Here is a 24,880-nt window from a genome sequence, read left to right on the forward strand (position 1 = left end):
TATTTTATGAACAACCAGGCAATAAAGACTTTTTTCTGCAGCTCATGAAACTTTCTCCAAAATAGATATTTTAGGACACAAAGCAAGGCTCAACAAATTCAAGAAAATTGAAATAACCCCCGTATCATATCAGATCACAACAGAATAAAACTAGACCTCAACAACAGAAGAAACCACAGAAAATATTCAAACACATGGAGACTGAACAACACAATACTGAATGACCAGTGGGTGACCAAAAAAAATAAGGGAAGAAATAAAAAAGTTCCTACAATCTAATGAAAATGAAAATACAACCAACCAAAGTCTGTGGGACACAGCAAAGTCTGGGCTAAGGGGAAAGTTTATAGCTGTAAGTGCCTACATTAAAAAAACAGAGACTTAAATAAACAACCTTCCGGTTCTAGAAAAACAGGAACAAACCAAATCTCAAGCCAGCAGACAGAGATCTAAGATCAATGAGATTGAAACCAAACAAACTATAAAAAGAATCAATGAAACAAAAAGTTGGTTCTTTGAGATGATTAACAAGATCAACTAACCCTTAGTCAACATGACAAAATGGAGGAGGGAAAAAAACCCAGATAAATAAACTCAAAGATGAAAATGGGAACATGCCATAAATACTAATGAAATTCAGAAGATCATTAGAGTGAACTTTGAAAACTTATATTCAAGTAAGCTAGAAAATCAAGACTAAATGGATAAATTTCTAGATGCATATAGCCAACCAAAATTGAACTAAGATCTTAACCACCTAAGTTGACCTATTATAAGCAATGAAATTGAAGCAGTAATAAAAGAGCTTCCCTACAAAAAAGAGCCCAGGACCTGATGGATTCACAGTCAAATTTTACCAAACTTTTAAAAAAGAACTAATACCAGTACTCCTCAAGCTTTTCTAGAAAATAGAAAGAGAAGGAACACTACCAAACTCGTTCTGTGAAGCCAGCATTATACTCATTCCAAAACCCCATAAAGATGTAACCAAAAAAGAAAATTAGGAGGAATGTTCCTCTACCTAGTAAAGGCTATAATTGACAAACCTATAGCCAACATTATACTAAATGAAGAACAACAGAAACCATTTCTGCTAAAAAGTCAGGAATGAGACTTGGTTGTCCACTTTCCCAACTCCTATTCAATATAGTTTTGGAATTCCTCTCCAGAGCATTAAGATAAGAGCAAGAGATAAAAGGGAAAGTCAAACTATTCCTATTTGCAGATGACATGTTCCTATACCTAAAAGACCCTAAAAACTCTACTAAAACACTGTTAGTAATCATAAACTCTTTCAGCAAAGTAGCAGAATGCAAAATTAACATACAGAAATCAGTACCTTCCTTGTATACCAACAACAAACAGACCAAGAAAGAAATTGGAAACAATCCCATTTACAGTATTCTCAAAAACAATAAAGTACCTTGGAATAAACTTACTGAAGGAAACCAAAGACCTTTTCAATGAAGACTATAAACCATTGAGAGAAATTGAAGAAGGCCTCAGAAGATGGAAAGATCTCCCAACCTTATGGCTTGGTAGAATCAACATTGTGAAAATGGCCATATTACCAAAAACAGTCTACATATTCAGTGCGATCCCTATCAAAATTCTGATGACATTCTTCACAGAAATAGAAAAATCAGTCCTGAAATACGTATGGAAACACAGAAGACCTCAAATAGCCAAAGAAATTCTGAGCAAAATGGCCAATGCTCCAGGTATCACAATACCCAACTTCAAACTATACTACAGATCCATAACAGTAAAAACAGCATGGTATTGGCACAAAAGCAGACTGGAAGACTAATGGATCAGAATAGAAGATCCATTAGTCCAGACATAAACCCACACATCTGTAGCCACTGATGTTTGACAAAGGAGCCCAAAACACACAATGGAGAAAAGACAACCTCTTCAACAAATGTTGCTGGGAAAGCTGAATATCCACATGTAGAAGACTAAAACTAGATCCCTGTCTTTCACCCTGTACCAAAATCAACTCAAAGTGGATCAAAGACCTTAATGTAAACAACTCCAGGAAGTAGTAGGAGATTCACTGGAACATATAGGTATAGGGAACAGCTTCCTTAGTAAATCTCAAAAGGCTCAGCATTTAAGAGAAAGAGTAAACAAATGGGATTCTATCAAACTAAAGAGCTTCTGCACAGCAAAAGAAACAGTCACTAGACTCAAGAGACAGCACACAGAAAGGGAGAATATCTTTGCCAGCTACTCTTCTGATGTGGGACTAATATCCAGAATCTACAGGTAATTCAAAAAACTCAACCCCCAAAGACTCAACATCCCAATGAAGAAATGGGCACATGAATCAAGCAGGGAATTCTCAAAGGAAGAGGTACAAATGGTCAGTAAATACATGAAGAAGTGTTCAACTTCCCTCGTTATAAAAGATGCAAATCAAAACTACATGTAGATTTCATCTCATCCCTGTTAGAATGGACATAATCAAGGGCAATAACAACAACAAATGTTGGCAAGGATGCAGTGAAACAGAAATCCTTATACACTGCTGGTGTGAATGCAAATTAGTATAAACATTGTGGAAAGCAGTATGGCGATTCCTCAAAAAGCTAAAGATAGAATTGCCATGTGATCCAGTGATACCACTTCTAGCCATCTACCCAAAGGAGAGTATGTCAGAATACAATAGAGACACCTGTACACCAGTGTTCCTCACAGCACTATTCACAGTAGCCAAGCTTTGGAAACAACTCAGATGCCTTACAACTGATGAATGGATCAAGAAAATGTGGTATATGTACACAGTGGAGTTTTACTCAGCCATAAAGAATAATGACATGTGGTTTGTAGGTACGTGGATGTAATTGGAGGGCATCATGTTAAGAGAAGTAAGCCAGGCTCAGAAAGACAAAGGCTGCATGTTTTCTCAGATGTGGAGATAGAGCCAAAAGATAAACATATACACAAACAAGCATGACCATGTACAAACTCATTTGTAAAACATGTTTGTAGTAGTGGAACTACTCTATAGAACTCAGGGAAAGAGGGAAAGGAAAGGAGAATGATAGAACATCAGTAATATCGTAAAACATAGCATCTGTGAAAGTAGAGGATTTAAGGATGTATATTGAAAGCTGCTGAAAAATGGCAGGTTGGAGTTAAAGGGGGTAAGGGAGAATAATGGAAGGGTTTGAAGGACCAAAGTAAAGCATGTCCACAGTAGGAATATATTGAGAAACCCCTTTGAACATCAACTTAAATATTAATAATGAAAGGTCTGTAAAATAGGTACAGGGGGTACTAGTAGAAGGAGGGAGAGTGAGTAAAGGAGATTAAGGTGAGGGTGTATGGTTGATGGACTTCATATACTTATACAAAGTAGAATAAAAAAACCTCTTGCAATTGCATTCAGTGGGGTGGCGAGTAGGTTGAGGTGGACAGATGATAGGAATGTTGTAACTAATGTACAATGTAAACCTAGCTGGAATTGTCACTATGAATAACCTCCCGGTGTAATGAATATATCCTAATAAAAATGTATAAAAATAAAACAATTAAAAAAGAACCACCATATTACCCAGCTATTCCACTCTGGGTATATATCCCAAAAGAATCAAAGTCAGCTTACAGTAGAGATACCTTCATACCCTGTTTATCATGGTACTGTTCATAATACCCAAGTAATGGAATCAGCTCAGTTGCATTCAGTGGATCAATGAATAAGCAAAATATGTATACAGACCATGGAGTTTCATTCAAGCATAAATAATGGAATTGTTTACAGGCAATGATTGGAACTGTTAAGTGAAATAGCCAAATTCACAGAGACAAGTATCATGTTTTCTCTTATGTGGAATTGGGGGAAGGGAGCATATGAAGGTAAAAAGGAGGTTATTTTTAGGTATGTGGAAGGGGAATAAGAAGGTAATAGAGGCTGGTGATATAATGAAAGTAGTTATATTCATGTGAAATTGTCATAAGGAGACATTTGTATAATTAATATGTGCTAATAAAAATAAATGTTATTTTCCTATATGGCTGGAGATGTAGCTGTAGCATGCCAAAGGTCCAAAGTTCAGAACATCCCCAGCATCACAGAAAAAAAAAAGTTAAGGCCTTTCCCACCTATGATTGTTAAAGATACACACGTAACCCCTAAGCTATGTTGTTGGCCTCTGTTCCAGACTAGATCCCATGTGAGCCATGACTGCTTGGAAGGCTGCAATACCTAGACCAGATTGATCTTATCTTTGGTTGCAGCTGCAAAATCGAGCATCCAGGCAAGAACAGCACTCTTATGTTCAGCATGCAAACTTGCTTTAGTCTGAGAGAAGAGTTTATAGCTGTGTTCTTCTTTGTTTTTTGTTTTTGTCTATTGTTTGCTTGTTTTTGTTTTTTTGTGGTACTGGAGTGTGAACTCAGGGCTTCATGCTTGCTAGGCAGGCACTCTTATCAGTTGAGCCACTCTGCAAACCCCATTTTCATTTTTTTCTTAAAATCAAATACATATTCTGGAGGGGAGTTTTGGAAGAGTTCTGTGGTATATGAAGGAATCTACAAATATCAAAGAATTCCCTTCCAAGGAAGAAAGATCTTGAAGATGGTGGTTCCCAAACCTCTCTTCCAGCTTGATATTCTGTGTTAAAGCAGAATATTAGAGCAGAGTTTATGGCTCTTCATGAATATATTTTAGGACAGAATGCAAAAATGAGTTCAGATTATTATAGTCTATTAGTAGAACAATGTCCACAGTTATTGACATAATCAAAATCAACCCAATGGCAGCAGAATCATTACATGTGTTTGAAATCAAAATGATCTTCCTTTGATGGTATCAATGTCTTGGCCATGTTCTTTCCCCATTGGTGTAGTGAACAATAAGCTGTCCTGCCAGCTATAACAGATGAAGAGACCAGGTGTGCCTTTCTATAACACCATCTGCTTCCAACTCACCTGCACAGTTTTGTAAATATCAAGTTTAGAACCTATGGTCTTTGCATACCTTAAGAAGTGTTTGTCTTCACATGAATGACAGTGGGCTGTTCAGCTTCAGCAAGGACCAAGATACTTCTTCAAGCTAAAAATCTAAACGTTAAAATAGTTGATGACATCAAGGCTGAGAATCTGCAACTGGATGGCTTCATTTCTCATTTGGCTCTCAAATTGAAAGTAACTGTCAAAAGTGTCTTTAAAGAACTTTTCTTCTAAGAATATCTTTACTCCTTAGTGGTTGGACTGTTGCCCTATAAAAAAATTTCATTTTATTAAAAGCAGCTGGGTCTTTCCAAAGTAATTAGACCAGCTACTGTTCATATTAAGAACTCCTTTGGCCAAGTGCCAGTGGCTCACACCTGTAAACCTAGCTGCTTGGGAGGCTGAGATTGGGAAGATAATGGTATGAGGCCAGTGAGACCCCCATCTCAACCAATAGCTGGGTGCCATCGTATGCACCTGTCATCCCAAGATATGCAGGAGGCTGAGATTGGGAGGATCTCAGTTCTCAGCCACCCTGGGCCAAAAAGTTTGGAAGACCCCCGTCTCAGTGGTAAAAAACTGGGTGGGTGGCATAGATCTGTCATCCCAGCCACAATAGCAAGCATAAAATAGGAGAATGTACAATTTCTAACAAGTATGTATGCGTACACTTCAAACATTGAAACCTATATTTTCGTGAAGATTTTCTTCCCAAACTGAAACAGAATTAAATGGTACTTTCAGTAAAAAGTATTTTGTATAATCATGAACAATTCAAATTACATTTCAATCCGGGGGGGGCATGGCTCAAGTGGTAGAGCACCTGCCTAGCAAGCACAAGACCCTGAGTTCAGACCCTAGTATTGCCAAAAACAAGACTGCATCTTAAAATTGAATTTACTTAAAATATTTTTATGCTGTATTCTGCATTCAAAAACAATGAAGGCAAGCCAAAGCCATTTCAGTCAAGGAGGAAGTAGAGAGAAGTTACCAGTAGTAGATCTATGCTACAGACCTTCAAGCCCAAATAGAAGCTTGGAAATACAAGAAAAAAGGAAGAATTCAGTGAAAGAAATATTTAAGCAAATGGTTTTTAGTAGTTAAAAACAGTAGTAATTTGTTGTGGGGTTAAAACATTTGTAGAAGTAACAGAAAAGGGAATATTAAAAGGATAAATTCACTTAAAGTGTTGTTTTCATTGTTTTAAAAATTCTAGAGTAGGATGCACTGAAAGTCTTACCACTTGGCTCGGGGCTTAAAGTTATGTTTTGGTAGAAACTATTATCAGATTTACTTTATCCTGAAAAATTGAAATAAGTATAATAGATTGATTTGCTAGGATGCTGTTCAGACACCGTCAGCCTAAGAGATGACATTTGTTCATTGTGAAAGCATTGTCTCTTTTGTCTTTGGCAATGCCTTTTGGGCCCTTGGTAAAAGTATGTAATGTGATTACTCTTCTCTTACTTTCTTTAAACTTGAGTCTTATTCAAGATGTCTTATAAATCAAAAGATCAAAAGGAAAATTATTTCACCTGTTAGTTAGAAGTTAATTACCTTGAAGTTTAAAAATCATGTTAAGGCACTTTCCCACTTTTTAAGTTTTTCACATATTTGTTGGTAGTTATTTTTAAAGTTAAAAAAACCTCAATAGATTGTAGGTAAAATTATATCATGCTTCATCAAATAGAATTATTGTAATGGAATAAGAAAAGTATGTTTATTGAAAGCTCCTTTCTCATATTACATAATTTTATTGGTCACATTTTTTTAAATTTCTAAAAACAGGACTTAATACTCCTATTTATTGCTGTTTCTTTCAGGAGTTTTTTGTGGAACCATTTAATAGAAAAGCACGCCAAGAAAACTTAAGGTATAATAATATGCTTAAACAACTTAGCAGTCAACAGTTAGCCACTCTTAGACGCTGGAAGGCAGTACGGCTCTATCTTACCTGTGAAAGGGGGCCTTGGGCTGAAAGGTAGGAACATATCCTTTATTAATTACCCTTTTTTCTTTTCTCTCTCTCTCTTTCTCTCTCTCTCTCTCTTTCTCTCTCTCTCTCTCTCTCTCTCTCTCTCTCTCTCTCTCTCTCTCTCTCGCGCTTAAGAACTCTGCCTAGAACTTCTAAGTCAATTCTCTCTTCATAAAAAAAAAAATTTGTTTTCCCAGTATTAGGGATTGAAGCCAGGGCCTTGTACGTGTAGGCAAGCATTCTACCACTTGAGCCACGCCCCAACTCTTCATTCCAATTTTGGAAAGAGTACATTTAATTTTTTGTCTTTTTTAATCAAGTCTGGTGATTAGAGGTTTGTGTGTGCGCATGTTTTTCATCGTGTGGCTAATTACCTTCTTTTTTATTCTATGATACTAGGTTAAGTGTTAAGCCATTTTACTTCTGTGCCTCTGACACTGACTGCTTCATTAAGCTAGGGTCAACGATGCTATGTGTTCTGAGTATTTTACAATGTATTTAAAGGATCCTAACTCACTTCTATTTTACTGAATTTTAAATGTCATTTTATAGTGCTTTTATTTATGTGAAAATACATATAAAATTTACCACTTAAAAATGTACAGTTGATGGCATTTGGTACATTCATAATGTTGTTTAGTCATCACCACTTTGTGGCTTCAGAACACTTTCATCACTACAAAAGGAAACCCTATGCCCATGCAGTAGTCATCACCCTGTCTGCTTTCTGTTTCAAGTACTTGCCTCCTCTGGTTAAATGCAGTCATACAATATGTGACCTTTTGTGCCTGACTTCTTTCATTTAGCATAATGTTTTCATTTCATTATAGCATTTATCAGTACCTTATTATTTTTATGGCTGGATAATGGCCATTGTATAGATATACTACCTTTCATTTATCCTTTTATCAGCTGATGGACATTTTGGTTATTTCTTACTTTTTCACTGTTGTGATTACTTGGACAATTGTGTATAAGTGCTGGAACATGTTTTTAATCCTTTTGGGTGTATGCTTATACATGGAATTGCTGGGTTGTTTCATAATTCTGTGTTTAACAGAATTATGCTGTTTTCTATAAGAGATGTATTATTTTATTTTCTCACTAGCAGTATATGAGATTTCTAGTTTCTCCACATCCTAACCAATACTTGTCATTTTCTGATTTTTTTATGGTCTTCCTAGTTGGTGTAAAGTGCTATCTTATCATTTTTTGGTATTTTTTTAGTAACTAATGATGCCGAACCTCTTTTCATGAGTTTGTTGGACATTTGTCCAACATTTAGAGACAGTTCCTTTGCCCATTTTTTAAATTGGGTTGTTGACTTTTTATTTATAGAGTTTCTTTAAATACATCCTCTATAATAACTCCTTGTCAGATATATGATTTACAAATACGTAGATTTCCTTCTTCCCTTCCTCCCTTCCTCTCTTCCTCCCTCCCTCCCTTTCTTCATTTTTTGTTGTTGTACTGGGTTTGAACTTAGGGCCTCACACTTGTTAGGGAATTGCTCTACCACTTAAGCCATGCCCTCCAGGCTCCTTTTGCTTTAGTTATTATTTTAGGTAGGATATTGCCTTTTTGCCTGGGATCATCCTTAGGAGTTCAATCCTCATACCTATAGCCTCTCATGTAGCTAGAACTTCAGGCAGAAACCAGTATGCCTTGCTTATTGATTGAGATGGGGTTCTCACTAATTTTTTACCCAAGGTAACCTCAAACCTCAATACTCCTTATCTTTGCCTCCTAAATAGCTGGGATTCCAGGCATGAGCCACCATGCCCAGCCTTTTTCTAACTTTTTTGATAGTGGTCTTTGATGTTTAAACTTTTAAAATGTCAGTGAGGTCCAATTATTTCTTTTGTTGCATATTTGATCTCATATCTAAAATACCCATTTCCAAGTCCAGGATCATTAGGATTTATCCCTTTCTTTTTTTCTAAGAGTTTTGTTTGTTTGTTTGTTTGTTTTGTGGTACTGGGGCTTGAACTCAGGGCCTACACCTTGAGCCACTCCACCAGCCCTATTTTTGTGAAGGGTTTTTTGATAGGGTCTCACGAGCTGTTTTCCCAAGCTGACTTCTAACTCTGATCCTCCTGATCTCTGCCTCCTGAGTAGCTACGATTACAGGTGTGAGCCCCTGGCACCCAGCTTCTTCTAAGAGATTTATAGTCTTAGCTCCTATATTTTTAGACCTTTGATCTACTTGTAATTATATTCTTTACTTTTAATGAATTATTTTATTTTTAAGTTATTTGGATATATGAACTCATTTATTATTAAGAATTTCCTTCTGTGAAAGAGTAAAGGTACTAAGGTGAAAGTATGAAAATCCCTGTTCAAATCTTATTTCTAAACTTCATAGCATCTTAGGCAAATAATTGAACCTATCTTAGCTCCTCCTGTACAAACTGTATATATACACACTTATTTTAATTGTCTCATGGTTGTTTGGATCAAGTGAGGTAATAAATGTGAATATTTTTATGAAATGATGCTAAACAAATGTAAAGTACTGTATATACTATTTCAGTCAATTAATGTTTGTAACTCTAAGACAAATAATATTACTTGTTTCTGATACTTTTAGGAAGCAGAATCCAGTTCACTGGAAACTAGCTAATGTAGAAAATTATTCCCGCATGAGACTTAAACTGGTGCCAAATTATAATTTCAGAACCCATGAGGAAGCTAGTGCCTTAAGAGATAATTTAGGTAAGTTCCAATCACTGTTTAATTATTTATTAAAGATCAGATGTTACTGGGTTGGTTATTATTGTCTTACTATTTTAAAAATGTTTATGAAGTAAGGGTAGCACTTAAAATTGGTATTTAAGTGGTTGTTTGATCAGTGCTGTTACCTCTGGCCTAATCTAAGATGACTTCATGTTTCCATTGATTATAATTTTTCAAAGAAAAATTTTTTTCTTTTTGGAAGTACTGGAGTTTGAACTCAGGGCTTCCAGGCACTCTACCATTTGAGCCATGTCTCCAGTCCTTTTTGCTCTGGTTATTTGGAAGATAGGGTCTTGCTTTTTGCCCAAGTAGGCCTGGACCGTTAATCTATTATACCCAGCTTTTTTCCATTGAGATGGAGTCTCACAAACTTTTTGCCCAGTCTAGCCTAGAACTGTGATCCTCCTGATCTTAGCCTCCCGTGTAACTTGGGATGACAGACATATACCACCATGCCCAGCTTTTGATTGAGAAAGGGTCTCAAAAACTCCCTGCCCATTCTGGCCTCAAACTGCAGTCCTCCTGATCTCAGCCTCCCAAGTAGCATAAGCCATCAGCTCCCAGCTGGAAAAAATAATTAATTACAAGATTATACTGTGTTTCATGTGAACTGCTATGACTCTTTATGTGAAAGTGTCCTTCTCTCTTAGACTAATGCTAGATAAAATTAGAATTCTTAACAATCCTTTAGGCCTTTCTTTTATAACCCATTTTAAAAGAACTAGTCCCTTAGTGCCCACAAGAGCCAATATCGCCTGCTAGAAAAAAAAAACAAACTTTAATAGCAATGTTTCAAAACAGATGGTAAGGATTTCTGCAATTCTATAGGAAGCCCTTCCTTTCTCTCACTTGTCATCTCTATCCTTTTGAAAATAAGTCTGTGGAATAACACAGAGTGATGTTTTGTGAAGATTCATTGGCAGTCATATACCTATTAAATTATACTGAACTCTGCCATAGCCACCTCTGCACTTTGTGCTCCATGACTAAGGTTACTGATGAAATGAGCACCAACTTTTGCATCTCATTTTTTTAATTTAACATATTGGCTAATATATTTGATAGCATAAAATTAATCAAGAAAGCCACAATGCCTGTCATTTAGGGTCTTATATTCTAAAATGAATCAAATATAAGTTATTTTTCTTAATGCAAAATAGTGACCTTATCCATGATGTAAACATTAACTTTGAGTGTTTGTCACATAGCAGCAGTCAACTACGTACAGCTTCTCCTATGTTGATATCTTGAGACTAGTATGCTTTTTCTTCTTGAAATTTAATTTTTCTTAACACCTAGAAAACTTTTTGGTGAGTGGCTTCAGTCTAGTAATTATTTAAGCAATACTACTACCTACCATTCTTCTAATATCTGCCAAGAAACCTTGTCCTAGGAAATCCTCTCCCTCTCCTTCTTCCTCCCCTTCTCGCCCTGTACACGTGTATGTGGGTATAATTTCATGTCCTTTCTTCTTGGTCTCTGTTGGATTTGTTTTGTTTTGTTTTGCTTGGAAGTACTGGGGTTTAAACTCAGGGCCTTGCCCTCGGCTTTGCAAGCACTCCACCACTTACATCGTGCCTCAGTCCTTCTTTGCTTTAGTTATTTTTTAGATAGGATCTCACACTTTTTGCTTAGGGCTAGCCTGAGACTGAGATCCTTTTCCCCTCCAGTGTAACTGCAATCACAGGCATGTCACACCATAGCCAACTTATTTGCTGAGATGCGGTTGTACTTTTTACCCAGGCTTACCTCAAACTGAGATCCTCCCTAGCTCCACCTCCTGAGTAGCTGAGATTATAAGTATACACCTACCACACTTGGCGGTCTCAATTGTTTTAGATCCAGGAAAACCAATGTACCTTCTCCATTTTTCACCTCAGTTTCCTTATTACCTTATTACCTATTTTTTAAATTTACTACAGGTATAATTGTGAAAATAAAACTATGCAGAAGAAAAAATTATACATCTCATTGTAAAATTGGAAATAGTGAAAAGCACCAACATTAGTCTTTAAAAACTATTAAGTTCCCTGAAGTATGTGTACTTCAGAATTAACTGTAAAATGTTTTGCTTAGTCCTTATTTTTGCCTGCATAAGTATTTTGATCAGCTACCAAATTAATGGTGTTCTTTTAAGAATATTTTATTTTGTTTTATTTCGCTTAACCCAGTACTGCTTTGTAAGCATTCTATCACAAATGTACAGAATAGTATTTACTTTATGAGCTTTCCTGCAAAGTTAACCATTATTTGTAATATTTTTTATGGAAATCCATTACAAATTCTACAAGCTGATTTATGAACTATCTTTTAGAACATATCTACTTGTAAATTAGGTAATTTGAATGTCAAATAGAAATTATGTTCTTAAATATATCATTAAAAACACTTGATTTAAAATTGTTTTATCTCTTCATTTATACATTTAATGTATACCAGGTTTTCATATATATTACCTTTCATATTTATAACAACTCTGTGATGAATTCTTCATTTCACAATAAAGAAAACATAGATTCGTGAGCCAGATATATTGGTACATGCTGTAATTCCAGCTATTTAGGAGGCTTAGATTGGAAGTTGTAGTTTGAACCCAGCCTGGGCAATATGACAAGACCCTGTCTCAAAATAAAATTCAAAAAGAAGAAAGAGAAGAAGAAGGAGAAAACAGATTCAGAGGGGTCATATGGCTAATAAGTGTCAGAACAAAATTTGACTCAAGGCCTCCCTTGATTCATAGCCCATGTTTGCTCCGTTACACAGCCCTATCTTCCTAAAACTAAATGTTTAGTTTATAAAATATAAATGCATTACATCCATATGTATCACAATTATCTGTTAATTTCCATAGGTTCCAAAAAGTAACACTTCAGCTCTTGGGCTGTGTATTTTCTGCTAATTAAAACAATTTGTCATGTTCTTCCTTAGTATTTCACTAGTACAAATGCCTAATTAAAATGGTCTGTTGCATCAATACATTGAGAACAGTTCTCTCTTGTACTTAATTATTCTCATGCTTTACTTTAGAATTACGTACAATTAAGTATGATTAATGGAGTAGTGTCATTCAGCTACATAAAGTCAATTCTCATATCTGACTAGTAGTAGATTGCTTGTCCTATTTCTGAAACAAATAATGCCATCATTAAAAATAATTGCCATATTTTAAAAGCATTTATTTGGGCTGGAGGTATGGCTCAAGTGCTAGAGTGCTTGCCTAGTAAGCACAAGGATTCAATTCAAACCCTAATATTGCCAATAAAAATAAACAAAAGCATTTATTCCTTTTACCATATTGTAGGAATTTTAAAAATCATCAAAAATAATTTATTATTCTGAATCAAAGTACCCTCTTTACATATAATAAACATATTATTATGTATTAGTCAGAAATTATAAAAGGACTCATACAATTTTTTTAATTTGAGTTTAATAAGTATTTTGTGTTTAAACAGGTATCCAACATTCACAGCCTCCCAGTGATTCATTGCTTTTGGAAGTAGTGAAACAAGTTAAAGTTAGTGATATGGAGGAGGACAAATTAGAACTTCTTGAAGAGGACATAACAGCCAGAGCAAATATGTATGTATAAGTACTTAAAAGAATTTAACATTATTGTGTTCTAAGAGAAGATTCCAGAATTGTGTATTTGCTCAAAATTCTAAGTATGTATTTAATGCCATATCGACTGTTAGGAGCCTTTCAGTGTTTACTGAGATTATTGAAGAAGGTTTTTCAAACCCAGATCACTTAGAGCTCAACCTGGAATTAGAAAATATCTTGAATAACTACCAAAAACAACTCCAACATGTCAAATTTGTGAGATACAGCGAAATCTATGTTTAGGTATAAATAAGGTAGGATAGGAGCTGAGAGCATAGCTCAGTGGTGGAGTTGTTCATTTACTAGGCAGAAGACCCTGAATTTGATACTCAGCACTTAAAAAAAAGAGAGAGAAAAAAAAAAAAAGGGTGGGCCAAGCACTGTGGTTAACATCTCTACTCCCAGCTACTTGAAGGATCATGGTTCCAGGCCAGCCTGGGCAAAAAGTTAGCAAGACCTATTTCAACCAATAAAAGCTGGGTGTGGGTAGCACTTGCCTGTCATCCCAGTTATATAGGAAATGTTAATGGGAGGGTTGCAATCCAGGCCAGCCTGGCCATAAACATGAGATCGTACTTGAAAAATAACTACTGCAAAATGGGCTGAAGGCGTGGCTCAAGTGATAGAGCACCTGCCTGGCAAGTTTGAAACCCTGAGTACAAGACCCAGTACAAAAAATAGAAGGAAAGACCATGAATCTCTATTGAAGCTGACAGAAGAAAAAGAATGACAACATTAATTGCCAGTAGTGGGAATGAAGGAGTTAGATCAATACGAAAGGGAATACTAATGACAACTTCACTTAATAGTGTCTTTTTTACAGAAGTTTTAATGTTGATGAAGTCTATTTTTTCTTTGGTTTTCTAGGCTTTCAGTGTCATATGTTAGAAACCGTTTCCTAATTCAAAGTTGTTCACATTTACTTCTGTGTTATCTTTTAAGAGATTCATGCGTTAGTCCTTACATTTAGATGTTTGATTTATTTTGTATATGATGTGATATAGGGGTCCAGGTTCACTCTTTTTCGTGTGATTATCCAGTTGTTCCAGCATCATTGCCTTCCTCTATTATGAATAGTATACTGCTGATATTAGAGTTCTTGGTGGTCAGAATTTTTTCTTTGAACATGTTGAATATCTCCCTTCTAGCCTGAGTTTATTAGGTGTCAGACTCATTCATTTTAAATTGAAGAACCAAAACACCCTCTCTTGTTAAATATAGCTAACCTTCAGACTGTTTATTCTTTCAAGTTACTCATTTCCATATTTACTACCTCAAATACTGAAATTTCACTATTTAGGGAAACATTTTTTCCAGTAATAATTCTTCCTTTTTTTAAGCTACACCTTTAAGTAAAAGGTTGCTCTATTACCACCTAAATTGGTGGTAATTATATAGTGTCCTCGTGTAAAATCACTTGAAACAAAATTAGACTTAGTTATTGCTATCCTGGACATTGCTATTATGAGACCTATGTGAAATAAGCATCTGGCCTGAAAAATTTACTTGAATAATATTCTGAGTGATGGGAGTTCCCACTTCTCTACTCAGCAGATAAAGTCACCTAGGCAACAAGAAGATTGTCCCTTTCCAGTTACTCCCTCCAAGAAATATAAATGATAACATTTCTTTTAATACAACGTTACTTCACTGTAAGCAAGGTTTGGCAATGGTAGCTCTTTATATTATTATCTGTAGTTCTGTTGTCAGGAGATGGTAAAATGGTGATGCTCTAGTTTTAGTTACTCTTGCAAAGTCTCATTTTAGTTTAAAAATCATAATTAGATACTGAATGCTGTGGTGCTCATCTGTACTTCCAGCTACTCCGGAGATTGAGAGAGATCATAAATTCAAGGCCAACCTAGGCACCATAGTGAGACCCTGTCTCCAAACAACAATAAATTATAATTCGTACTTCTAATTATTTAGAAAACACCACTATTAATGCAGTTCCTTTATTCAGAGATTTATATAGTCCCTGGGTCAATTCATGTTTCCCAAAATATAACTAAAATGACATAGCCAATATTGTTGCATTTTTGTACTGTCCTTTTCCAGTTATATTAGATTAAATATAAAGTTGAATCATTGGATATTAAAAATATTTGGATAGTATCTAAGTAATTTAAATGTACAGTTAAACTTTTCTTATAGGTAATTCAAATATTCTTTCTTGGACACTTTTATACCTTGAGATTTGTATATTTTAATATGATATTCTTTTACACTTCAATAGGATAAACTGATGTTTTGTTTTTTTGTTTTCACAGTGATGAGAAAGAAGAACAGGATCAAAAAGAAAAATTGGTATTGACAGAAGACTGTGAACTCATTACAATAATTGATGTAATTCCCGGAAGATTAGAAATCACTACTCAACACATTTACTTCTATGATAACAGCATTGAAAAAGAAGATGGTGAGGAGTTCTGGGGAAATAATTTCTGTTCCATGATTAAGTATCCAGTTTAATCAGTCATGAATGAAAAGAAGAAAGCAGTATGATGGGGCTGCAAAATTATAGTCTATCATGTAAACTGAAAAATGGAATGTCAGTAAGGGGTTAAATTTATTATTCAATAATTTATTGAAGGAAAGTGTGTGTGTGTGTGTGTGTGTGTGTGTGTGTGTGTTACTGGGGATTGAACTCGGGACCTTATACATGCTTGGCAAATGCTCTACCACTGAACTGCATCCCCAGTCTTTTTAATTTTATTTTGAGACAGTGTCTTCCTGAGTTACTCACGTTGGCCTTGAACGTGCAATCCTCTTGCCTCCAGAGTAGCTGGAATTTCAGGCATGTTCCACTGAACCTGGCTAGTTTTATTTTATTTTTTTAATTGTAAATATATTTGAGTGACTTGGCTTGAAGGGATCACAATGAATAAGTTATAAAATATCTTAATTTTATCATATCTTTGTATATATATTAATTCTATAGGTATCTCACCTATTTTATGACAGTTCTAGAGTTTGAATTCAGGGCCTTGAACTTGCTAGGCATGGAAAATTGTATCTAATATATACTAATTCAGTTATTATTTATTCTCATGGAAGGCAGTAGAACAGCTGTAAAATTTTTAAATAGTTCTAAAAGAAATACTTTAAACACCCAATAAATTTAATAAATGGTTTTTATAATATGAATTTCTTTTCCTTAAATACTACTTTTGTTAAGAATAAGATATTTTCTGTGTAACGCCAGTAACTTTACATGGTACCTCAGTCACAAGATTTCTTCTGTTTTCAGGAGTAGGCTTTGATTTCAAGTGGCCTCATTCTCAAGTTCGAGAGATTCACTTACGGCGTTATAATTTAAGGAGATCAGCGCTTGAGATTTTTCATGTTGACCAATCCAACTATTTTCTTAATTTCAAAAAAGAGGTATGCTACTTTTCTAGCAATCACAAAGTATTAACTTGAAGTAATTTTTCAGCTAGTGAGCTTTAATGGGATTTTGGACTGTACTCTTTGATCAAGATAAAAATATGGAAGCAAAACCATATACCTTGGAGGTTAATTAGTATATGAACTTTTGTTGGGATTTGTTTGAATATTGGGGTGTTTGTTTTCTCTCTCTCTCTCTCTCTCTCTCTCTCTCTCTGTGTGTGTGTGTGTGTGTGTGTGTGTGTGTGTGTGTGTGTGTGTGTAGTAGCTAGTAGAGTCAAACAACAGATGCCTATCTGTATCCAATTGTGAAATAACTTGCAATATATATGATATTACTAGAGCCAGGCATGCTGGCACATACCTATAATACTAGTGCTAAAAAAAAAAAAACAAAAAATTCTGCTGCAAGAAGTTATAATGGGGTAGCTATTTCTTCTAGGAATATTCTAAATTCTTAAATAATATACGTAGTTGAGCACATAGTCTCTGAAGCCCGATTATCTGGGTCTAAATAACTGTATAATCTTGGACCTTTGCTTAGGATGGATGGTTGGCCCAAACCTTCCTTTTCTCTCATTCACTTTGGGTCACACTGTGTTACATTCTGATAATTCTCTCAACCTTGCTAGCACTCCTGATTACTTTCTTCTGTAATAATATTGTTGCATGTTTAATTCTGTCCTGACATCTGCTTCTCAGAGGACCTAGATTAGCATGGACAGTAACCAATTTTCTGTTTATCTGGGGGGGCACAGATTTACTTATAGATGGTTTGATTGAAATGTTTAAAAGAGCATTTTTCTATTTTTGAAAAGGACATCCAATCTCCTTCATAGGAAAATACGTCGCATGTGTTTTATGGAACAGGGTCATGTAATTAGACCTGCTAAATACATCGTATAACACCACAGTTTTTAAATCACATTTGTATATAGTGTCTAATCTTCCTAACAACATTGACAGATTTCATTCTTCTTTATAGATAAGGAAAGGAAATTTTTATTACTTTATATTTTATTTATATTTTATAGCTGTGAACAGTTCATAGCACTGTAAGGGTAGAAATTATGTTTATTATAAATGAGACTCAGCAAATTACTTGATTTTTCAAGATGATTAGTAAGTAGCAGAACTAAATTTGAACTAAACTTAAGTTTTGAATTCAAAGTCTAATGATCTTTCCGTTGTATACTATAACTTTTTTAAAAGACAGATGTCTTAACTTCAACTGCCTTAGTCCATTTTCTGTTCTCTAACAAAAATCTGAGACCAGGTAATGTACAAGAATAGAAGTTTATTCTTTTGCTTTGGTCCTGGAGACCAGGAAGTCTTAAGAGCACGGTGCCAGCATCTGGCAAGGGCCTTTTGTAGTACAGTAACACGGCAGAGTATATCATATGGTAAGACAGGGCAAGAATGCTTACTTGGATCTCACTTCCTCTTCTTCTTTTATTTTTTTATTTTTTTTGGTGGTTCTGAGGTTGGAACTCAGGGCCTCATGCTTGTTAGGCAAGAGCACTTACTTCTTGATCCACTCCACCTTCCTTTTTTTGTAATGAGTTTTTTCAAGAGAGGATCTCGAAACTGTTTGCCCATGTCTGGCTTCTAATTGTGATCCTCCTGATCTCTGCCTCCCAGTTAGCTAGGATTATATCCTGGCTCACTTCCTCTTCTTATAAGGCACTAATGCCATCATGGAGTTTCCACCCCCAGACCTCATTTAATCTTGATTAGCTCCCAAAAGCCCACCTAAAACTATGAACATCTGAATTGGAGATTAAGTTTCTAACACATAAACTTTTTTTCTTTTTGTGCTACTGAGGTTTGAACTCAAGGCCTACACCTTGAGCCACTCCACCTGCCCTTTTTTGGAATGGGTTTTTTCCAAGATAGGGTCTCGAGAACTATTACAAAGATAATAATCGGGATTTGTGTTGATGAACATAATGATATTTTTATAGGTTAGAAATAAAGTATACAGCAGACTGCTGTCCCTTCATATTCCAAATAGTTATGGAACAAGATCACCACAGGAGTTATTCAAGGCATCAGGATTGACACAGGTAGGAAATTTTAAAAGTTGCTATTTTGGTATTGCTTTTATATCTCAGACTTCTGCTTAAAAATAAGTCTTCTGATTCTTAACTTTAGATTGATTGTTATAACTGCTATTCCATTTAGACTGTCTTTTGAATTGTAGTTGAATCTTCTTTCGTTACTTTGGCACTTGTGTACTTTCCCCCTAACAGCTCCCAAATCATTCTGAATAATTGAATCATTCATTCAATTATTTATCCTTAAATAATTTTCTCTTTTTTTTCCTTAATAAAAATGCATGAAGAAAATAGTACAAAGAGCGCCATGGAAAAATGTAAATAAGAATTGTCATTTCTTCTACCAGCTAAAGCTAATTAATGCTCATGTGAATTATATTCCCACTTGTATCTCAACGTATCTTGAGTTTATATTGCAGGACCCAAAAGAAGGCTGCTATTTTTTGCTTTCTAGGATGGTTAGTAGTCTCTTTTTTTTTTTATTGTTTTATTATTCATATGTGCATACAATGCTTGGGTCATTTCTCCCCCCTGCCCCCACCCCCTCCCTTACCACCCACTCCGCGCCCTCCCTCTCCCCCCCAACCCCTCAATACCCAGCATAAACTATTTTGCCCTTATCTCTAATTTTGTTGAAGAGAGAGTATAAGCAATAATAGGAGGGAACAAGGGTTTTTGCTAGTTGAGATAAGGATAGCTATACAGGGAGTTGACTTGCATTGATTTCCTGTGCATGTGTGTTACCTTCTAGGTTAATTCTTTTTGATCTAACCTTTTCTCTAGTTCCTGGTCCCCTTCTCCTGTTGGCCTCAGTTGCTTTTAAGGTATCTGCTTTAGTTTCTCTGCGTTGAGGGCAACAAATGCTAGCTAATTTTTTAGGTGTCTTACCTATCCTCACCCCTCCCTTGTGTGCTCTCACTTTTATCATGTGCTCAAAGTCCAATCCCCTTGTTGTGTTTGCCCTTGATCTAATGTCCGCATATGAGGACACTACGATATCGCATATTACGATTTTTGGTCTTTTAGGCCAGGCTAACCTCATTCAGAATGATGTTCTCCAATTCCATCCATTTACCAGCGAATGATAACATTTCATTCTTCTTCATGGCTACATAAAATTCCATTGTGTATAGATACCACATTTTCTTGATCCATTCATCTGTAGTGAGGCATCTTGGCTGTTTCCATAACTTGGCTATTGTGAATAGTGCTGCAATAAACATGGGTGTGCAGGTGCCTCTGGAGTAACCTGTGTCACAGTCTTTTGGGTATATCCCCAGGAGTGGTATTGCTGGATCAAATGGTAGATCAATGTTTAACTTTTTAAGTAGCCTACAAATTCTTTTCTAGAGTGGTTGTACTAGTTTACATTCCCACCAGTAGTGTAAGAGGGTTCCTTTTCCCCCACATCCTCACCAACACCTGTTGGTGGTAGTGTTGCTAATGATGGCTATTCTAACGGGTGAGGTGGACTCTTAATGTGGTTTTAATTTGCATTTCCTTTATTGCTAGAGATGGTGAGCATTTTTTCATGTGTTTTTTGGCCATTTGAATTTCTTCTTTTGAGAAAGTTCTGTTTAGTTCACTTGCCCATTTCTTTATCAGTTCATTAGTTTTGGGAGAATTTAGTTTTTTAAGTTCCCTATATATTCTGGTTATCAGTCCTTTGATGTGTAGCTGGCAAATATTTTCTCCCACTCTGTGGGTGTTCTCTTCAGTTTAGAGACCATTTCTTTTGATGAGTAGAAGCTTTTTAGTTTTATGAAGTCCCACGTATCTGTGCTATCTTTTAATTGTGCTGCTGAGGTTCCATTGAGAAAGTTCTTACCTATACCTACTAACTCCAGAGTATTTCCTACTCTTTCCTGTATCAACTTTAGAGTTTGTGGTCTGATAGTAAGATCCTTGATCCATTTTGAGTTAATCTTGGTATAGGGTGATATACATGGATCTAGTTTCAGTTTTTTGCAGACTGCTAACCAGTTTTCCCAGCAGTTTTTGTTGAAGAGGCTGCTATTTCCTCATCGTATATTTTTAGTGCCTTTGTCAAAGACGGTTAGTAGTCTCTTAATTAGGGTCCCTACCTTCTGTCTTTCTTCTTCCTTCTACATATTCTTTAATCTTTCTTACATGTTGCTGTTGTTCAAGAGCTAGCAGTAAATTTTTTTCAGTGGGTTTTGGACCCAGGACCTCATTTATGCTAACGTCTATCATGAGCTACACCCCTAGCCAGCAGTTCTTTACCATTGCCACTGAAATAAGCTTTATTTAGTTAAGTACATTCCTTTTTGCCTATGCAGTAAACTTTATTCATTAATTACTAATTCCTCAACCTGGCATTCAAGAACAATTGAGCTTTCTAAATTTCATTTCCTAGTATTCGTCATAAGTGTGTCATTTCCTTAAGGCATAGAGTAAACTTAAAGGTGAATGTTAATCTATAAGCAAAATTCCCTAGCAGTACCATTAGATGATTAATAGAAAGTGATTATCTCTTCTTTACAAAATTTTGTACCTAATAATGGCAAAATTCCATCTACCATTTGTCTTAAGATTTCAATAACATTACCTTATAGCATATTAAGTTTTAGCATATTAAGTATAATTTTAGTCTATTAAGATACTGTTTTTTCTCATACGTCAAAGACAGAACCAAAGATAAACATACATACAAAAAGAAGCATGATCATATACAAACTCAGATGTAGAAATATTTGTAACAGTGGAACTATTCTATGGAACTCAAGGAAAGAGGGAAAGGAAAAGAAAATGATAGAACATCAGTAATATTACATACAAGATGTGAAGGTAGAGAATATAAAGATGTATATAGAAAGCTGTTGAAAATGGGGGGTAGAGGTAGAGGGGTAAGGGAGAGTAATGAAAGGAGTTGAACAAATTAAAGTATGCCCACAGTGGGCATACATTGAAACACCTCTTTGAACATCAACTTAAATATTAATAACCAAAATGAGGACTATAAAATAAGTACATTGTTGGGGGGACTACTGGGAGGGAGAGGGTGAAAGAAGGAGATGTGATGGTATATGGTAGATGGACTTCATATACCTATAGGAAACAGAACTAAGAAACCTCTTGCAATTGCTTTAAGTGGAATGGGAAGGGGCTTGAGAGGAGAGACAATGGGGCAATATAAACAATGTACAATATAAGTATGATCAGAATGGTCACTATGAATCCCCCCCCATATAATGAATATATCCTAATAAAAAAAGTACTGTTTTTTAATATTCATATTTAAGAAAATCTCAGTTTATAACAAAAATTTCAAAGTGGGATATTCTTTTTAGTATTTAAAGTTTTAGAATATTAAAATAAAATACCTAATTGAAAAAAAGTCATTTATGTATTTATTTATTTATTTTGGAAATACTGGAAATTAAGTCCAAGGTCTTAAGCATGCCCTGGATTTCAGAACACTTAACAGTATTCTCCCATTGTTACCCAGATTTTTTTTAGCCCTGCTAAATTGGCTAGGTTGGCTTCTAATTGCAATCCTCCTGCCTCCCTAGTAGCTGGGATTATAGTTGTATGCCACCACAACTTAATTCTTAATCAAGATCTTAACCTTTTAGACTGTAGTATAAAATTTATGTTCAGTTTTTTGTTCCTTTTCTAGAGACCAATTTTTTAAATGAAGTAAATTGAGGAAAAGTACATTTATCTTCGTGCTGAACCTTTTCTTTTTAACTCCATTTCTTTTTATCATTAAGATGATAGAAATATGGTGCAAAGATTATGTTGGTCCTAATGTTAGTACTTTTCAATTTCTATATATAACCCCAACGTTATTTTTTGTGCTGTCTAGAAATGGGTGAACAGAGAGATATCAAATTTTGACTATCTCATTCAAATAAATACAATGGCAGGAAGAACCTATAATGACCTTGCACAATATCCTGTGGTAAGTTTTATATAAACCTCCAAACTGAAATTGCCTTACAGTTTTATAGTATACAAAACTATATATGTGCATATATATATATACTTATAGATATATATATTTGCATGCACACATTTATAAAAAATGTGTATGTACAGTAAGTTCACCTTAGTCGTGGATTTATTGCATGTGGTTTTGACCAAGTACAGTCAAAACATCATAAAATTTTTTGAAAAGTTAAAAGAAATTTCAAGAACAAAATTTTTTAATTCTCATGTACACATTGCACAGCTCAGGTGATTTAGAGAAGCTCTTAGTCAGTTCCATGTTATTGTCAATTGTATTTAAATCATTGTGGGATTGACTCTTTCCTGCCCTTAATTTCCTGAAACTATGCCTCCCAAAAATCAAGGTAAAAGTTAATGTATTTAATTTAAGTGATAAAGTGAATTTTAGATTTGTTGAAAGACAGCATATCTTTAGTGGAAGTTGGGCCGTGTCATGGGAAAAACGAATCAAGCACCTGCAGTTTGGAGCTGAATTCTACATCCTTGAGCATTCATTGGCAGTTTCTCCTCAACGGTGATCTTGGTGGCACTATATGCTCACAGATACCAAGAGCCTATGGTACATACACACACTTTGCCTTTTGGTATATTTTCTACCCTGGTATTTTCAAGAAGTATATAAATAAGAATAATTTAAAAGTACAAGCATCTTTTCACTTCATTGAAAATATCCTAGTGGAATTATAGGAAATGATACTGTTGAACTAAAGATGAATGGTTAAGATATTTAAAGTATTTGCAGTAGAGAAAATATTTTTAGAGACTATCCCCTTCTGACTTTATGTAAGTATTCTACATTAGGTATAGAGATTAGCTTGTCTAAGAAGGAATGACTACATTATAAATTGTGACTTTTTTAGTTTCCCTGGATTTTACAAGATTATACTTCAGAAGAGTTGGACCTTAATAACCCTGCTGTATTTCGAGATCTTTCTAAACCTATTGGGGTAGTTAATGATAAAAATGCCAAAGCTATGAGAGAAAAGTAAGTGGTTTTTAACCCTTTTGAGAGATATCCACTGTTTGTTTGAATTGTGTTGATTTCTACCAAACCAACCAAATGTTATCTTTTTTAATACCAAATACTTTTTACAGTCTGATCATTGCTTCACTAAATTTTTTAAATGTTTCACTTGCCTTTTAAATATCTATAAACCTATCGCTAAGAATTTCTTTTCACTTTGTAATAAAAAAATTTTTCTTTTCAGATATTTTAGACTTCATAACTTACTGAAAGAACATACGTAAATCCTTATCTGAGAGAATATTTAATACTAATCTTTTATTCAACAATAATGTGAATAAAGAATAATAACTGGAAATTTAGAAAGTAAGATTTTAATAAGAAAAGCAAAATTTTGTAGTACTACTTATTTATGAACCACCCTGTCAACGTCTCACAATTTTTTTTTTTTTCAAAATAAGCTACTCACAGGGTAAAGAATCATTTTAGTGTCCCTTCTCCATGTGAACTTGACTTTACAGGTATGATTTTTAATATGAGGCTAAAGAACTCTTTTGCAGACTAACTTAGTGATAGGTTTATTTGAAATTAGATGGTGCGTTTTTCTTTCTTTTTTTTTTACTTATTTGCAAATCTTTCTCTGGACTTTTTTGTTGTATTTAATATTTTTATTCTCTTTAACTCAGCAGTGGAACTTTGCTGTATGTGGATGTATTCTGTCACTGCTACTACTCAAATTTTTTTCTCAGACTGTAACCAAAAGAAGGATTTTTAAAAAAAATTTTCCACAGAAAATATTTATATAAGTAACTTATTATATTGGTAATCAAAGATGCAGGTAAATTTTAATGGTTTATTTTTGCATATGTACAAATGATACGACCTGCAAGCTTCTTTTATCCCACTGAATATTGACCATTAGTTGGTCTCAATTTGATGAACTGAGTGCAGGCATCCATTGATGAAGTAACAGCAAATAACAAAATCTGCAGTTGCTTAATTTTATTACATAAAAAGGCATAATATTTGCACATAGTGTATGCTCAACATTCTGTTTACTTAAAATCATCTCTAGATTATTTGTAATACCTAATACAATGTAAATACTATGTAAATAATTGTCATGTTGTATTGTTTAAAGAATAACAAAGGAAATAGTCTCAACATGCTCAATACAAATGCAGGTTTTTTTCTAAGTCTTTTTGACCTGCAGTTATTGAATCTGCA

The 24,880-nt window shown here is 34.8% G+C and overlaps 1 protein-coding gene across 15 annotated transcripts in view; it reads left to right on the forward strand.

Annotated features, from left to right (window-relative positions):
* Positions 1-24,880, forward strand: part of Nbeal1 (neurobeachin like 1) — a 205,019-nt gene that overhangs the window by 129,752 nt on the left and 50,387 nt on the right. For 12 of the 15 annotated variants that reach the window (XR_012447349.1, XM_074071453.1, XM_074071448.1 and 9 more), the window contains 9 exons: positions 6,783-6,940; positions 9,525-9,649; positions 13,126-13,252; positions 15,544-15,692; positions 16,524-16,657; positions 18,625-18,726; positions 19,137-19,175; positions 22,547-22,642; positions 23,550-23,674. Coding sequence is in view for 14 of the 15 variants with exons in the window: in XM_074071453.1 (XP_073927554.1) it covers positions 6,783-6,940; positions 9,525-9,649; positions 13,126-13,252; positions 15,544-15,692; positions 16,524-16,657; positions 18,625-18,726; positions 19,137-19,175; positions 22,547-22,642; positions 23,550-23,674 (1,055 nt within the window). In the remaining variant the exon portion in view is untranslated. The remainder of the gene's footprint in view (positions 1-6,782; positions 6,941-9,524; positions 9,650-13,125; positions 13,253-15,543; positions 15,693-16,523; positions 16,658-18,624; positions 18,727-19,136; positions 19,176-22,546; positions 22,643-23,549; positions 23,675-24,880) is intronic. The other 3 variants (XM_074071454.1, XM_074071456.1, XM_074071458.1) reach the window with 1 other exon arrangement.

The sequence above is a fragment of the Castor canadensis genome, chromosome 4 (assembly GCF_047511655.1).
Source record: "Castor canadensis chromosome 4, mCasCan1.hap1v2, whole genome shotgun sequence".
Classification (NCBI taxonomy): Eukaryota; Metazoa; Chordata; class Mammalia; order Rodentia; family Castoridae; genus Castor; species Castor canadensis.